The sequence below is a fragment of the Balaenoptera acutorostrata genome, chromosome 3, assembly GCF_949987535.1.
Source record: "Balaenoptera acutorostrata chromosome 3, mBalAcu1.1, whole genome shotgun sequence".
Lineage (NCBI taxonomy): Eukaryota > Metazoa > Chordata > Mammalia > Artiodactyla > Balaenopteridae > Balaenoptera > Balaenoptera acutorostrata.
This window is the reverse complement of record NC_080066.1, coordinates 92433042-92449042: the sequence shown is the minus strand read 5'-3', so window position 1 is coordinate 92449042 and position 16001 is coordinate 92433042. Positions and strand designations below refer to the sequence as shown.

General features: G+C 56.1%; 1 protein-coding gene across 1 annotated transcript in view; it reads left to right on the top strand.

Annotated features, from left to right (window-relative positions):
- DUOX1 (dual oxidase 1) overlaps positions 1 to 15112 on the top strand; it is a 40561-nt gene extending 25449 nt beyond the window's left edge. Inside the window, 18 exon segments of the mRNA XM_057542683.1 lie at positions 23 to 160; positions 861 to 974; positions 1721 to 1881; positions 1884 to 1922; positions 2579 to 2764; positions 3153 to 3220; positions 3222 to 3358; positions 3566 to 3754; positions 3757 to 3795; positions 4781 to 4880; positions 5141 to 5190; positions 6654 to 6781; positions 10512 to 10662; positions 11084 to 11316; positions 11565 to 11723; positions 12854 to 13009; positions 13162 to 13290; positions 13968 to 15112. Of these exon segments, the coding sequence (XP_057398666.1) occupies positions 23 to 160; positions 861 to 974; positions 1721 to 1881; positions 1884 to 1922; positions 2579 to 2764; positions 3153 to 3220; positions 3222 to 3358; positions 3566 to 3754; positions 3757 to 3795; positions 4781 to 4880; positions 5141 to 5190; positions 6654 to 6781; positions 10512 to 10662; positions 11084 to 11316; positions 11565 to 11723; positions 12854 to 13009; positions 13162 to 13290; positions 13968 to 14090 (2300 nt within the window). The 3' untranslated portion in view covers positions 14091 to 15112.
- The last annotated feature ends 889 nt before the right edge of the window (positions 15113 to 16001 follow it).

The window sequence follows — 16001 nt, the reverse complement described above, 5'->3', positions numbered from 1 at the left end:
GTAGCTTCCTCTGTCTCCCCAGGAGACCCCTGACCGCAGCCAAGACAGCTCAGCACAGAGGGCCTGCCGGCCTGTGCTCCCCGCGTCTTGCGGGACTATTTTGAAGGCAGTGGATTTGGCTTCGGGGTCACCATCGGGATTCTGTGCTGCTTCCCCCTGGGTAAAAATGATGGGCAGGGTGGGGCTGGGTGAGAGGTGTAAGCTGGGTGGTGGGGTTGGAGTGTTTCCAACTATGACAACCAACCAACCAACCATGCAGAGTACTGGTCCTCTGAGCAGACGAAGAAAACATCAGAGCAGGAGGGACATGAGAAGTGTCTAACCTGCACGTAAGTCAGCTCCAGGGAGAAATGTCTTCCTGTTCTTCTGGGGTCCCCCGAAGGGCCCAGATTGGTCAGGAGCCATGGGCAATCCACAATCCACAGCAATTTGCAGGAGCCTGGGCCTGGGAAACTGTCAGAGGCAAATCCCTGCTTGAGAACCAGGGCTGGGATGTAGTTGCTGGGGCAAAGGCTTGGGACGTAGTCTTTGCCATGGCTATGTGTGGGTCGACCTGCAGACTGGCAGAGTGGGTCCAGTCTCTGGCACAAGGACACTGGCCTCAGTTTCTGGCTGGAAAGGGATCTGAGTGATGGAAGCAGAGGAGGCTGGGCAGGCACCTTAGATGCTACCCAAAGCTTCCCATGGGATGCAAAGCAGCTCCCCCCAAGGGAGCTTCATAATTTGAGACAATTGAATGGGTAACCTAAGAGGTGGGGAAAGCAGGGAGTCTTGCCAAGGAAAGGAGCCTGGGAAAGAAGCCACTGATCTCTCCAGACCCTCACCTTCCTCTGAGCATCCCGCTGCCTCTGCCCTCTCAGTGAGCCTGCTCAGTGCCTGGATTGTTGCCCAGCTCTGGAGGAGATATTTAAAGAGGCTCCAGGGCCAGAGCCGCCAGAGCAGCATGTCTGAGAAGCTCGTGGGGAGCATGAAAGGTAGGCCTGGGGCTGGCCAGGGTGCGGGTGGGCAGGACGTGACTCCAGGCTACATCCCCCACCTCCCTCAGCAGCCTCAGGCAAAGGCCTCCCTTTTCTAGGCCTCCAGGCAGGCCAGGGCAGGCGGGAAGAGCCACAGGGGCATTAGGCAGAAGTTGGACCAGGAGTCCTCCATCCTCCCTAGCTCCTCCTAATGGTCCTAAAAAAAGAGAATGTGACTGACTCGCGGGGAGGAGTCACGAGACCCTGCCTACATTTCACAGGCTTACTGTGATGCACAAATTCCCGAGAACTGCTGCTTTGTGGTGTCTCACACTGGAATTTCAGGCAACAGAGAAGTCATTAATGAAGGTCTAGAGTCGCACTCATTGAGGATTAGAATCTTGGTTCCACCCCTACGGGCTACTGGACTTTAGGCAAACTTTTTAATCTCTCTAAACCTATTTTTTCTTATCTGTAACATAATAATAATAATAGCACTTACCTCATAGATTTATGAAGGTTAAATAAAGCAGTTCATGCAAAGCACCTGGTACAGTGTTGGACACATAGTAAACACTCAGGACGTGGTAGTTATTACGCTTCTCACGGGCTAGAGGCACAGCAGGACTGTCGGGGAGGGGACGACCTTCAGGACCCAAGAAAGGACAAGGAGCTTAGAGGCCTTGGTCTTCCTCCAGCCCTGAGCCGGCCTCTTCCTTCCCGAGGCAGGGGGCCCCAGCTGACCCAGCCCTGTCTCTCTCCAGCCTCAGAATGGCAGGGCCGCAAGGAGCCTTGCCGGCCTGTGCTCGTGCACCTGCAGCCCGGGCAGATCCACGTGGTGGATGGCAGGCTCTCTGTGCTCCGCACCGTCCAGCTGAGGCCCCCGCAGCAGGTCCACCTCATCCTGTCCAGCAACCGCGGGGATGCCGTGCCCTACTGCTCAGGATCCGCAAGGAGTATGACCTGGTATGGCCTAGCCAGCCCCTGGCTCCTTGTCCACAGCCACAGCCATGGAGGCAGCCGAGTGGAGGGGCGGGAGCCCTGGGCCAGGCAGGGTTTCTGGCTTCTAGTCCCCAGCTGTAGTACCAGATAGAGAAACTGGAACACAGTTATCCTGCTCTGAGCCTGCTGGACGACACGGTCTCCACAGTCCCTTCTTACTCTTGCAGACAGAGTCTGCCTCGTCCCTTTCTAAGGGCGCCCTGGCAGGTCCTAGCTGAGAGTACTTAGAAGAGGCTGGGCCCTCTTTCCTATGCCCTGATTGCAGGATCCAGTGAATTGTTAGGGATTCCGGAGGGGAGCTCAGTCAGGGACTGATCTTCAGCTCTGACTCTGTCTGGCTCTGGTCCCCTCCATCCTCTGCCCTTCCTGCCTTCCCCTCCCTTCTCCAGTATAGAATAGACAGGGAAGATGGCTTTGCAGACATGCCTTTGAATGCTGCCTCTGCACCTACAAGCACGCCACTTAACCCCACAGAGCCCAGGAGATAACAGTATCTCTTTTGCAAGGGTGCTTTTTCCAGTCCCCCCCGCCTCCTGCCGCCCCGCAACAAAATTCATGTAAAGCTTGTGGCCTCAAGAGGCCTTGATGCGTGGTTGCTCTCCCTACTGCCCCCTCCATAGGTTCTGCTATTTGACCTGGGGGAAGAGCGGCAGGTGATGCTGGAAAACCTCTGGGGGGCTCTGAAGGAGAGTGGGCTGAGCTTCCAGGAGTGGGAGCCGTGGGAGCAGGAGCTGATGAGGGCCGCTGTGACGCGGGAGCAGCGGAGCCATCTCCTGGAGACCTCTTTCAGGCACCTTTTCTCCCAGGTGTGTATGTGGGATCGGATCTGTCCATGTATGTCTGCCTGTGGTGGTGCCCTTACCTGTGTGAGGCCATGGGGTGAGAGCTTAGGCAAGGGCCTTCAGAGCTTAAGGAAGTGCTCACTTCTGGGAGGTAGGGAAGGCTTCCTGGAGGAAGTGTCCTTTGAGTCTCCATAAAGGGTGAGAATGGAGCTGGTGGGAGTTGAGAGCTACAGACTGGAAGGGGAAAGGTGACCGAGTGACCACCTGCGAGGCCATCCCCGCACTGACAGCCCACTTGAGGAGTGTGGTATTGAGGAGCCTTTGGGGTCTGAACCCTACTTGGCTTGAGTAACTAGATGCACCTTTCCCCCTTCTAGAGAGCGGGTCCACATTAGCATCGGGTCCTTGGCAGAGAGAGAGCCGAGACTTCCTGTCTCCCAGGGTAACTTCATTCTAGCCCCTGCTGTTCACCAAGGCTCACCGAGAAGTTTCAACGCAACCGTGGCCACCAGACGGTGCAGCAGTTCAAGCGCTTCGTCGAGAACTACCGGTGCCACATCGGCTGCCCGGCCGTGTTCTACACCATCGCCGGGGTTCTCTTCCTGGAGAGGGCCTACTGTGCGTGACGGCCGTGGCGGGACAGGTCTTAACGATTAGCCACAGCCCTGGGGGTGGGGCCTATTGTGAGTGACGGACAGCCCTGGGGGCGGGGCCTCCGGGTGCGTGAGGGGCCTGCTTGAATGGAGACCGAGGGAGGCTTGTTGCCTGCAGTGGTAGCCGCCGGCCAGCGCCTGCGCTGAGCTCACCCGACTGGGCCCTCCGCAGACTACGCCTTTGCGGCTCATCACGTGGGCATCACGGACACCACCCTCGTGGGCATCATCCTGTCGCGGGGCACGGCGGCCAGCGTCTCCTTCATGTTCTCCTACATCCTGCTTACCATGTACGGCAACCTCGTCACCTTCCTGCGAGAGACCTTCCTCAACCGCTACGTGCCCTTCAACGCCGCCGTGGACTTCATTGCCTCATTGCCTCCACTGCCATCGTCCTCGCAGGCAGGGCCTGGGAGTCCCGAGGATTCTCTCCACGTCCTCCCGCCCCCTGCAGCCTCCCACTCCTCTGAGAGCTCCCTCCTCTCTACCTGCACATAATTTGAGTGTGAGTCTTAGATGTCCTTTCATAGGATGACGGTGGCCCGCGCACTGGTGTGAAGTAAGCCCAGGAGCCCCTCACTGCCCCACGCTCTCAAGGCCACCTTACCAGCCTCCCACTGACAAGTTACTAACACTCCAGAATGAGTGCACATAATGTGTGAGCTCTCCCAGGTTTTATGTTTTAAAACATAATTCTGGGCTTCCCTGGTGGTGCAGTCGTTGAGAATCTGCCTGCTAATGCAGGGGACATGGGTTCGAGCCCTGGTCTGGGGAGATCCCACATGCCGCGGAGCAACTGGGCCCGTGAGCCACAGCTGCTGAGCCTGCGCGTCTGGAGCCTGTGCTCCGCGGCAAGAGAGGCCACGATAGTGGGAGGCCCGTGCACCGTGATGGGGAGTGGCCCCCGCTTGCCGCAACTGGAGAAGGCCCTCGCACAGAAACGAAGACCCAACACAGCCAAAAATAAATTAATTAAAAAAAAAAAACTGTAAAACATAATTCTGAGGAATTCCCTGGTGGTCCAGTGGTTAGGACTGGATGCTCTCACTGCCAGGGCCCCGGGCTCTATCCCTACTCGGGGAACTAAGATCCCACAAGCCTCTTGGTGAGCCAAACAAACAAAAACACGTAATTCTATGAGAGAAACCAAAGGAGTGAACTTCTAGTGGTATAATTTCAGACACATGTGGCTGTTTTCATGGATGGTGTGTATATGGGGCAGGGGAGGAACAGGAGGTTTATTAAAGAATAGAAGTCCAGATCCCTAGGGTCCTTTTTCAGGCCCCCAACTCTGGCTGGCTGGAGTTCTAGAGCTTGGGCTGAATGGGTTGAGCACCCCCAGTGGGCTGGCCCCAGGCTCAACCCCACCCTGTCTGGTCTTCCTTAGTCTTACACAGTGCAGGCCACGTGGTGAATGTGTACCTCTTCTCCATCAGCCCGCTCAGCATCCTCTCCTGCCTCTTCCCCGGCCTCTTCCATGACAACGGGTGAGTGAGTGTGTGTGTGTGTGTGCGCGTGTGTGGCCTGGCTCGGGGGTGAAGGGGGTGGAATTCTTTGCAGAAATTCTCTTGGCTCAGAGGAGTGTGTCACCCTCCAAGTTATAGGACAATGACCAGCCTGAGTCCCCAATCCCAAGTCGCAGAAAGGGAGACTGGTGGCTGGTGTGGGGTGCCCCCTCTGGAGGATCCTTTCTGGAGGTCCCAGACATCTCCTCACAGGATCCGTCCTTGCTTTCCCTAACCCTCAGGTCCGAGTTCCCCCAGAAGTGTTACTGGTGGTTCTTCCAGACCGTGCCAGGTGAGAGCCCTCTCTGCTCCATGAATTTCTGGGCCTGGCTCTGAGTTCCAGGCTCTGGGTTCTATCTGCCACAGGCAGCCCAGTCGCTCTCACTCGGCCCTCATGGCCTTCACGGTGAGCCAGGCTCTGCCCTTGCCCTGAGCGCTCTCCCGGGCAGTAGGAGACTCTGCATTCCAGGCCTTCTCTCAGGAGCTTAGCTGGGCTTCTGCCCCAGTTCTGAACTAGTCCCTCCCTCTGAGGAATGGGAGTGCACCCCTCCACCCCCGACACACACCTACCATGACAGTGACTTTGAGGAATGCTATGCCCCAGCTGCATAGGGGAGGGACCAGGCTCATTGTGGAGCCTGGTGGACACCCCCTCCCCCTCTCCCCCTCTCCCCCTCCATTCTGTAGTCTGTCTTGACAAGCTGTTAAAGGGGCATATTCCTAACTCCCCATAATCACCCATTTTAGAGCTATTAGCTGTGAATCTATTCAAATGCTTCTTAAAGCTATTTATATTTTCACTCTGTTCCCTCCTTGGGGTAACACGTTTTCTACACTCCTTTCTGTGAAACACAGCGTGGTGTTTTTTATTTTTCTTTAAATCCTACAACGATCGGCTTTGAACTTCAGAGAGTGCTTGCTAACTCCTGCACACTGGGGTTTAGTGGATCAGGCCGCGTTTATGCCCTTCTCTCCATTCAGGACTTTACAGGCTTTGGCTAGATCCCTTCTTAACCTCTACTTTTCCACACTACAGGGCTCTAATCTTCTTCACTTCTGCCTCTCTCCTCCTTGATCACTTGAGGGGCCGTTATCTGGAATGGCTCCAGTACTGCCCTCCTGTGCACCCCTAGCCTGGGATCCCCTTTGAGAGGAGGGATCTCCCACCAGGTCTGGGCCAGATCCAGGGGGGCTCTGGTGATGAGCAGCGACAGTGTGGTCCCACTCGCTCACTAACGGTGCCAGTGCTCATGCTTGGTGCTGTGGCTGCCAGGTAGAGTGCAGCTGGAATGCTGGCCAAGCCTTGACTCCCTGACGGCAGGGCCTACAATGTCCAGGGTCCCACCCAGAGGGCTCAGAGCAGCTGCCCTGTACATTCATTCATTCAGCACACATGTCCATAAGGCCCATGGTGTGCCAGGCCCTGCACTAGGCACTCAGGTGCAGTGGTGAACTAGCCTAGCCTGGTCCCTGTTCTTGTGGACCTGAGAGTCAAGAAAGTGACAGACGTAAAACAAGTAATGACACAGGTGCTTGAAAAATAACAATCGTGACAAGGTCCATGAAGGACAAGTAGGGTCTGTTGAGATGAAAGGTACCTGTGATCAGTGGTGTCAGAGAGAGGAAGAGGGAAGGATGCTGGGCTTTCCGCCCCCTGCCTGGAGCTGTGGAGTGGAGAGGGGACCCTGGCAGCCTCAGAACAGGCCCCTCTGTGAGGCCCTGCTCCTCTGTCCTTCACCCCATGTTCATTTGCAGGTCTCACGGGGGTCATGCTGTTCCTGGTTCTCGCCATCATGTACATCTTCGCCTCCCACCACTTCCGGCGCCGCAGCTTCCGGGGCTTCTGGCTGACCCACCACCTCTACATTCTGCTCTACGTGCTGGTGAGGGCTTTTGGCTGTGAACCAGGCCAGCAGAATCTGGGCAGATGTTCCAGGGAGGCAGTGATGCCTGAGACATCAGTTCTCCATCCCCTTAGTTATTTCAAGTATCCTCTTCACTTCTCCGTATCTCTCTCAAAAGGTGGAGATTATAGTATGGGGCTCTCAGGTAGGCTGACCCAATATGCGGCACTTGGAAGACTGACTCCCTGGCATGGGATTTGTAGTAGCAGGCTTACCAGGCTGATCTGCATTCCTTCCAGACACCCCACATCATTTCTGCCCAGCCAATCTTTCCCTACTTTGGGTGGTGGTGTGGGCTCTTGGGTGGACTGTCTGCATTCAAGGGAGCATCACCTTCTTAAAGAGAAACTTACCTTAAATAGGTTCTGCTACTTTTGTTCTGATCCTGTTTTCTGGGGTGTTAGCCACCCCATCCAGCTAGCTAAGTGCCACCTGTAAAGTTAATGAACTTGCTCAAAATGTCTTCATTGGACTGTTGATAAAATGGATTTTTAAGACTCCACCTCTCCCCTTTCCTTCTTAACCTGGGCCCCTGCCTCCCTTCCTTCACATTCCCTCCCTTCTTCTCTCCTGTTCCCTTTTCACCTTTCCCTGGCTTTATCCTCAGCTGCTTCAGCTGGCTATTTCCAGAGATGACTCTGATCTGTGCCCCTATGTCATGGCTCTACTTGGCCTGCCTTTCTCACAGACACAGGCATTTCCCCAGAGGGCACCCTGAGGGCCTTGCTGAGAAGTTAAACCAAGTCCCAATGCTCTGATGTCCCCATTGATGATAGCTTGGCTGCCAGCATTCAAGAAGTGCAGAGCCCAGATGGCTGCCCTATCACCTGGCTCCAGGCAGAACTGCACACAGGGGTCTCCTTTGTCCTGAGACAGGGGAGAAAGGTCATCTTTGCCTGGGTCAGGCTGGTGCTGGGGTGCAGTCTGTCTTCACTGGTAGGTAGGAGGATCTGTTTCCATCCTGCCTGAGGCTCAGCACTTCATGGTTCTGAAGATGACTCTCCAGCCTGGGCTTAGGATGTTTCCTAGAACTGATGACGTTTGTTTCTCTGGAAATTGTGGATAATTTATGCCTCCCTCCCAACATTCCTGATAATGGGTAGAGCCCTAGCATCTGGGTTACTGTTTCTGTTAGGGGTGGAAATGATGGTCTTGTTTCTGGTGATAAAGCAGCTTTTTTGAACTAGATGGGAGACCCAGAAGAGTGGCCAGCCTGGTTCCCTGAGACCAAGACCGGTTTCTGATTTATCCCCGGTTGTGGGGATCACTGGGGGATCCAGAAGGGAAGTTAGCAGCTCAGAAAGGTGCAGGCCCCTCTGCTGGGAAGTCCTAGCCCCTGCAGCTTGGGAGCATCTCATTTGGGGGGAGATCAGAGCCAAAGCACCTGCTGCCTTCCTGTTTATCTCAGGTATGGCCACTTGACCTCTGGCAGAAAGAGAAGTTACAAGTAAACGACCCCAGTGTGGAGCAGACCCTGGGGAAGGGTGTCCAGGCTCCTGATCCAGGCTGTAGAGGGTGGAGTTAGCACAGCAGAAACTGAGCTGGCAGGCTGTTCCCCAGGCTCCTCAGTCAACCGTGACCCTGCAGCAGCTTTGTGGTTTAAAGGTAGAGCCAACACTGAGCAAGGTGTATAAAGAAAGGAGTATGAAGTCACCTTGACATTGTCCTCAGCCTGGTTGGATTCTCAGAAAGCCTTGGGGGTGGGCGTGGGCTCCATAATGAGAGAGGAACTTGGGAAAACTGGAGCCAATTCAGAGAAGAGCCCAAGGAGGTTTGAGTTAGCTCTGTGGGGAAAGTTTCAAGAATTGGGTAACACTCAGCTGGAGGAATGGAGAGCTGAATGAGGAACCAGAGTTCACTTTAACTGTTGTGTGTTGAGGGTCTAGTCTATACTTGCTCTGTGCTAGGCCCAGCAGAGCAGGGGGAGGCTCTAAGCTCTGCCCTCAGGAACTGAGGATTTGCTGCGGAGATAAGTGCCATGCCTGTGAAATGATCAAAATGAACAGATAATACAGGATTAATTGCTGAGCTGAGTGTTCCAGTCAGTCCGTTAGAAGAGCTCATTGAAGGGAGTTTCGTTTGGGCCAAACTGGTTAGAGAAGACTTTGGGGAGAAGGTGGGACTTGCGCTAAGCTTAAGGAGAGATAAGCTAAGGTTTGACAGGGCAGAGTGGAAACTGAAGAGCATTCCAGGTGGAAAGAAGGGCATGAGGGACTTCCCTGGAGGTCCAGTGGTTAGGACTCTGTGCTTTCACTGCCGAGGGCCCAGATTCAATCCCTGGTTGGGCCAAAAAAAAAAGAGGAGAAAGGCATGAACACTGGTGCAGAAGTGGGAATGATGATGGAATATTTGAGGCACAGAGGAGATGGGCCTGGCTATGAATGGCCAACAGGGCAGTAGGTGGTGGCAGGACATGGCAGACCTGTGCAGGCTGCAGCTGCAGCTGAAGGGCTGTGGCTCAGCTGAGAGGCTGCGCCAGGTGGGAGATCATAGAAAGAGAAGAGCAGAGGGTGAGGAAATCAGGCTTGGGCAACACACAGGATTGGGGGTGGGAGAAGGAGCAGAGCCAGTGCGGGAGATAGAAAGTAAACAGCCAGAGAGGGAAAGAGGGAGAACCAGTAGAGCAGTGTTGCGGAAGTGGCAAGGCGGGGGTGGTCACTAGAGCCACAGGCTGCCAAGCGTGGGAGCGAATGTAGTCTGAAGGGAGACCTCGGGGTTTGGTCACTTGTGAGCCCTCTGTGAGCAGGTCCTGAGAAGACGTGGAGGCGGGGGCCAGGCTGACCATACTCAGGAGCAAGCAAGTGGGAAGAAGGGGGCAAGTCGTGTCTGACCACATTAGACCAGCTTGTTGGGGAAAGGACCGGAGCTGGACAATACCTGTCAGTTATTTCATGGAAAAGGAGGACTGGTTAGGTGTTCTTAGTCTCCAAAGGGATAGGGTAAATTGGGGAAACTCCTTCCATTAACTCAATAATTACTGAGTACCTACCGCGTGCCAGGCAGAAACTGATTGGAGCTGAGAGTGTCATGGCAAATGAAATGGACACAGTCCCTACTCCTCCAGTCCAGTGGGAGAACAACAGTAAACATGTCCGTGGATGAAGGAACACAAGTATCACGGCTGACGACAATGCTGTGAAGGGAGTTAACAGGGAGAAGGGGTAGAGAGGGCTGGGTGAAGGCCTGAGGAGGTGGCGTTTCTGCTGAGACCTGAAAAATGAGATGGATGGGAAGAACTAGGGGAAAGGCATTCCCAGCAGAGGGGGCAGCAGGTGCAAAGTCCTGAAGCGGAAAGGGAGGGGGAAATGCTGGCAGGTAGAGGCCAGAACATTGCAAGGCCTTGTGGTGCAATGGGAAATCATCTAAGGCCTTTTGAGCTGGGAATGACATGATAAAACAAACTTTAAAATGTCACACTGGCTGTCTTGGAGAGAATGGATCACAGTGGGGCAACCCAGTGGAAGACCAAGTAGGAGGCTACCGCATGAGTGCAGGTGGCTTGGTCTAGGATGGTGTCAGGAAGATGCAAATAGTCTCATTAACATAAATGCTTTGGAGGATGGGTTGGGAGAGGTTAAGCTTTGGAGCCTGGAAGGAACATGGCACCTGGTGAGGTGAGAATTGGATGGGCCAATTGGGAAAGGATGCAGGGGTCAGACCCTGTTGTGAGTGTGGCTTGGATCTCACCTATACTCTTTGCTCTCTCCAGCTCATCATCCATGGCAGCTTCGCTCTGATCCAGTTACCCCGTTTCCACATCTTCCTGGTCCCAGTACTTATCTACATGGGGGACAAGCTGGTGAGCCTGAGCCGGAAGAAGGTGGAGATCAGTGTGGTGAAGGCGGAGCTGCTGCCTTTAGGTACCAACATAGAGGCTGTCAGGGGAGCAGGCTGGTGGTACTGAGGAAGCTGACAGGCCAGGGGCAGAGCCTGGGCCTTGAAATCTCCTGGCCTGGCCCAGTGGAGTTAGCAGGGTCCTTGAGGTGGTAGGGATGAGGGAGCTGGTAAGAGAGGCTCTTTGCCAGGGGACCTGAGCCTCTCTCACAACAGAGGAGGAGCCCAGGCCAGGCTGCTCCTTGTCCTGCTGACCACCAGCCCCAGTGCTGCCCAGCATCCGCTCAGGGTAGACGTGGCCTGAGGGGAGTAATGACCTCTGATCGCGGGAGGCCTCCTCTGTCATATTCCAAAAGCAGAGCTGAGGCTGCAGGTTGGGGAACTCTCTAGGGGTCACATTGTTGCTGGGTTCAGGACAGCAGCCTCCCACCCACCTCCCCTCCTCAGGAGTGACCCACCTCGAGTTCCAGCGGCCCCAAGGCTTTGAGTACAAGTCAGGACAGTGGGTGCGGATCGCCTGCCTGGCTCTGGGGACCAACGAGTGCCACCCCTTCACCCTGACTTCTGCCCCCTACGAGGACACACTTAGCCTGCACATCTGGGCAGCAGGGCCCTGGACCACCCGCCTCAGGGAGATCTACTCACCCCTGACGGGTGACAGCTGTGCCAAACATCCAAAGGTGCCCAGACCCAGGCCGGACGCACCACATGCTCCCACAGCCCCTTAGCAGGCCTCGGTCCTGCTGCCCCAGACTCCCCACTGTGTTCCTCCCTTCCCCTATCCAGAGACTGATTCTTCCAGATGATGCTATAAGCCCCCCACTACTCCCCACTCCATAAGCCTACCTGCATTTCCCTGCCTCCCATTTCTGGCTTCAGAACTATGGTGGTAGCCGAACTTAACTCAAACCCACTCCCCTCCCTGCAGCTGTACCTCGATGGACCATTTGGAGAGGGCCACCAGGAGTGGCATAAGTTTGAGGTGTCCGTGCTGGTGGGAGGGGGCATTGGGGTCACCCCCTTTGCCTCCATCCTCAAAGACCTGGTCTTCATGTCATCAGTCAGCTGCCAAGTGTTCTGTAGGAAGGTGAGTGTCCCCTCCTCCCACCAGCCCCTGGCCCCCTGCTCCCTATCACTGTGTCCGTCTGAACCTGTCTCCTGCCTCTGTCCTTGGCCTCCCTGGTCTGGGAAAGGCTGAGTTTGACCCCAAGGGAGTCGGGATATTCCTGGACCCTAAGGGACAGAGTTGTTTCACTGATGCCTTCCAGGCTCTTCCCTCAGTTAGGGGGTGCCCCACATAGGATGTGCTTCTGAGAGGCCCTCCAGGCAGCGTTGGAGAGGAAGCCAGCACTTAAAGCACTGTCGGGTCAGGAGAGGGAAGGCCACACTTGGGGTGGGGCACAAGTGAAACTGGCTCTGCTCTCAAGAGGAAGAGGAGGGGAGGCAGCAAGGCAGGGCTGGCGGGCCTGGATGGCTCTAGAAACACAGCCCAGGCCCTGAGGCCCCTCCACACCAGGCCCCTTCGCCTCACCCTGGCCCTGGTGGCAGGCCCCTGCTTGTCTCTCCGGGCCTGGCAGGTGAGTCAGGGCCACAGGAATGCAGCGGGCAGAGGCCCAGCCTGTATGCTGTCAGCACTCAGAGGGTGACAGACAGCTCCCCTGCCCCTCTGTCCGTGCCAGCTCTGTCTCTGCCTCTTAACTCACACAGCCCCGTTTCTCCCCATCAGAAGCTGGAGGTGGGTCCCCCCGGGCAGCTTCCATTCCCCTGGTCTCTCTTTGAGCCCATGCCCATCCACTCCAGGCAGCCAGCTGGGTCTTCCCAGAGGCTGTTCTGTGACATACCCCTTAGCGGGACCCTCTCCCTCTGGGCAGCCTGTAGGTTGGGAGCCTAGCAGCCTGAGCAGGGCCCACTGGAGGGAGTGGAAGGTCAGGCTCCGCAAGAGAAAGCTGCTTCCCACCCCAACAGACCTTCAGCTCACTTGACAGGGTCCTTTGTCATGGCCCTAGGCTATTGCTCACTTCCACTGCTCTGTGCCCTGGGGCAACTTCATCTCTTGCCTCAGAGCACGGCCCTGTGGTCCCATACATTCCACCTGCCCAGGCTATCTGGGGAGAGGCACAAGCTGCTAGAGACCAGAAGGGTTCTATTGGTGTGATGATTCCTGGGGTGTAGGGAGCCTGAGATGAGCTGGGTCCCAAGCTCCAGCCCTGTCCCCAGATCTACTTTGTCTAGGTGACACGGACCCAGCGGCAGTTTGAGTGGCTGGCTGACATCATCCGGGAGGTGGAGGAGAATGACCACCAGGACCTGGTGTCCGTGCACATCTGCATCACCCAGCTGGCTGAGAAGTTTGACCTCAGGACCACCATGCTAGTACGTCAGGGCCGGCCAGGCAGGGCAGCTCAGTGGGTATGTGGGTTGACAGGGTAAGGATGGCCAAGGCAGGTGGGTGGACCACCATCTGGACTAGGAGCTGACCCTGGCCCTGCCAGGCTGTGACCTTCCTCCTCTACTCCCTCCCCCAGTACATCTGTGAGCGGCACTTCCAGAAGGTGCTGAACCGGAGTCTGTTCACAGGCTTGTGCTCCATCAGCGACCTTGGCCGACCCCCCTTCGAGCCCTTCTTCAGCTCTCTGCAGGAGGTCCACCCACAGGTCAGTTCCCACCCCATATTCAGGTTTTCTTCACCTTTATTGTTTGGGGTCTGAGCAAAGCTCCCAAACCTGCTCCATAAGGGAAGGAGAATCCATCTCCAGGGAGATGGGTGGGGTAACGGAATGGAAGGGGAGAGGTGTGGGTCACCCTGAGGGGCAAAGGGAGGAAGCAGGCAGCAAGGACTCGCCACCTCTGAAGCCGTGATGCCCTGTCCAGAAGGAAAGGCTCGGTGGTTGGGCTGGTCCTCACCATGAACTCAGAGTTATCCTTACCACTAATACTGTCCAGCCCTCACCCTGGACACCAAGCTAACCTTCACCATGAACACTATGCTAGCCACGCTCTCAAAGAAACTGGGCTAGCCCTCAATGAGACACTAAACTGTCCTCAACTTGGACATTGATTAGCCTGGCCCCTACTGGAAACACTGATCTTGCACCTGAAGCTAGCAAATGCGTTGGAAGACGGTAAAGGCTGGATGCACAGAGAGCAAGTCTACCAAAATTGAGTTAGTTTTATAAACATTGAGGCAGCCCTCACCATGCATGGTACGAAGCAAACCTTCATCAGGAACATGGAATGGTCCTCACCAAGGACTCTTGCTGGTCTTTAACATGAACATGGAGCTAGCCCTCCCTCTGAACACTGAGCTAGCCTTCACTTCTTCCTCCAACAGGTCCAGAAGATCGGGGTGTTTAGCTGTGACCCCCCTGGCATGACCAAGAATGTGGAAAAGGCCTGTCAGCTCATCAACAGGCAGGAGGGGATTCATTTCTCCCACCATCATGAGAACTTGTAGGCCTCCTGCCCAGGGCCTCTGCCCACTGCCCAGCTGAGCAGAGGTTTGGCCCCATACCTCACCTCTAGCTTTCCTGTTTCTGACTCCCTCAGCCGTCTCCCCATTTGCGCCTCCCAACCTTGGTCCAGGTGGCCATGGTCAGTCACGTCATGCGGGTTCAGGGACTCCCAGGCCCGGAAGGTCTCAGCCTGGAGAAATGCAAGGCACTGTGTGGGGACTAGAGGTTGGGAGGTAGGAGAGCTATTACTGCTTTGGGGCAAAGTGACACCTCTTCTTCCAAAGTAAGAAAAAAAATCAAAAGACTGGAGGAGACAAATTGTGTGTGTGTGTGTGTGTGTGTGTAGGGGGCTGTGAGCCTAAGGATGAAGTGGGAGCACAGATGCTGGCATCCTAAAACCCCTTCCCCCAAATCTCCTCTCCTCTGAGCTCCCCACTGTCAAAAGGGCTGGCAAATGCCTTAGAGAGGGTAGAGGGTAGACCCACAGAGAGCAATTTACAGGAACCACCTCAGCACCCCACTCTAACAGCACAACTGATCTTTTCTCCCAACTTTTTAAACGTGTGCTGTAGTCAAAACCTGCCCCAGCATGCCTCAGTGCTCCTCAGCTCTTCTCTTCCTGCTCTAATAGCCTCTTTTATAAATAAGCCACTTTCCTGCCCTTAGGGTTTCTTTATTCTGCTGCAGGATGGGGTAGGTACTAGCAGGGGAAGCCACTCACGCAGCCAGCTCACCGAGGCTGGGCCACACGTTCTCTCGGAGCTTGCCTGTACCCACTGACTAAGGGAACCCCTCCAAGGCCAAGCGCCCCAGCTAGAGACCCCTTCTCCTGCTCAGGGGCACCTTTCCTGACAGAGGGTCTCTCAGGGCAGCTAGTGTGGGGCTCCTGAGGCCTGGTCAGGAGGGGCAGAGGGAGGTGTGAGGGTTTCTGGTGACGGTGGGCTGGGCACAAAGAAGGGAGCAGTGTAGCAAGACACAGCAGGAGTCTACAGGGAGCCAGAGTTCACTGGCTTGCTCCAGGACCTCAGTCACTCCCGGTCCTCTGAGCCATGGGAGGGTGGAGCACCTGTGCCTATATGAGTCTTCTATGTAGTGAGATGACAGTAAGGAGACTGATGAGCACATCACCTAACCTCTTCAGGCCTCTGTTTTCTCATCTGCAAAATAACTGAATGCCCTCCAAGTCTACTTAAGGATAGGGCAACCTCTATGATGGAATGTTTGAAGCAGGACTCAATTTCAAGTGATCCTTTCCACTGTCCCCACAGAATTCTTGCATTCGTCAGATCACATATCCTCGATTTCGAGAAACTAGCCACCGGATTAGAAAATCCAAATTCCCCTGCTTCACACCACGCTTGGGAGTTGCAGATTTCGGTTCTGGAGGAGGCTCTCAGGCTGCCCTCCTAGGGCAGCCATCCCGAGGGTGTTAGTTCAGCCGCTCATCGGGAGCTTCTGTTCAGCTTGCCCGTGGGAGCGGGAGGGCGGGCCTGGAGTGGTTTGACAGCAGCTCCGCCTGGCGGCCCAGTATTCCCCAGGGACTGGGCCCCAGGCCTCGGCGGGTTCCAGCTGCGGGCGCTGGCTGGGGGGCCGCCAGGGCCACAGGCGGTGTGGCCCCTCGGGTAGAGGCGCGGCCAGCAGGGGGCGCGCGCGGACGGCCCCGCCAGGCGCCACAGCCACGAGGGAGATCCGGGCCCGGGCTGGCCGGCTGCAGGTCTCGGGGCCGGACCCATAGGCCCGGGGCCGCGGGAGGCGCGGCAGGACCCCGCTTCCTCTGGAAAGGAAACGCAGTCGGCCGCGCCAGCTTTCCCGCCTCCGCCGGCGCGCGGCTTCCGCGTGGCAGGGGCGCCCCGCTCCCTCCCGCCTGGCGCGCTGCCTCTTTGTCTCTCCGTGGCTCCCCTCCTCCCAGACAA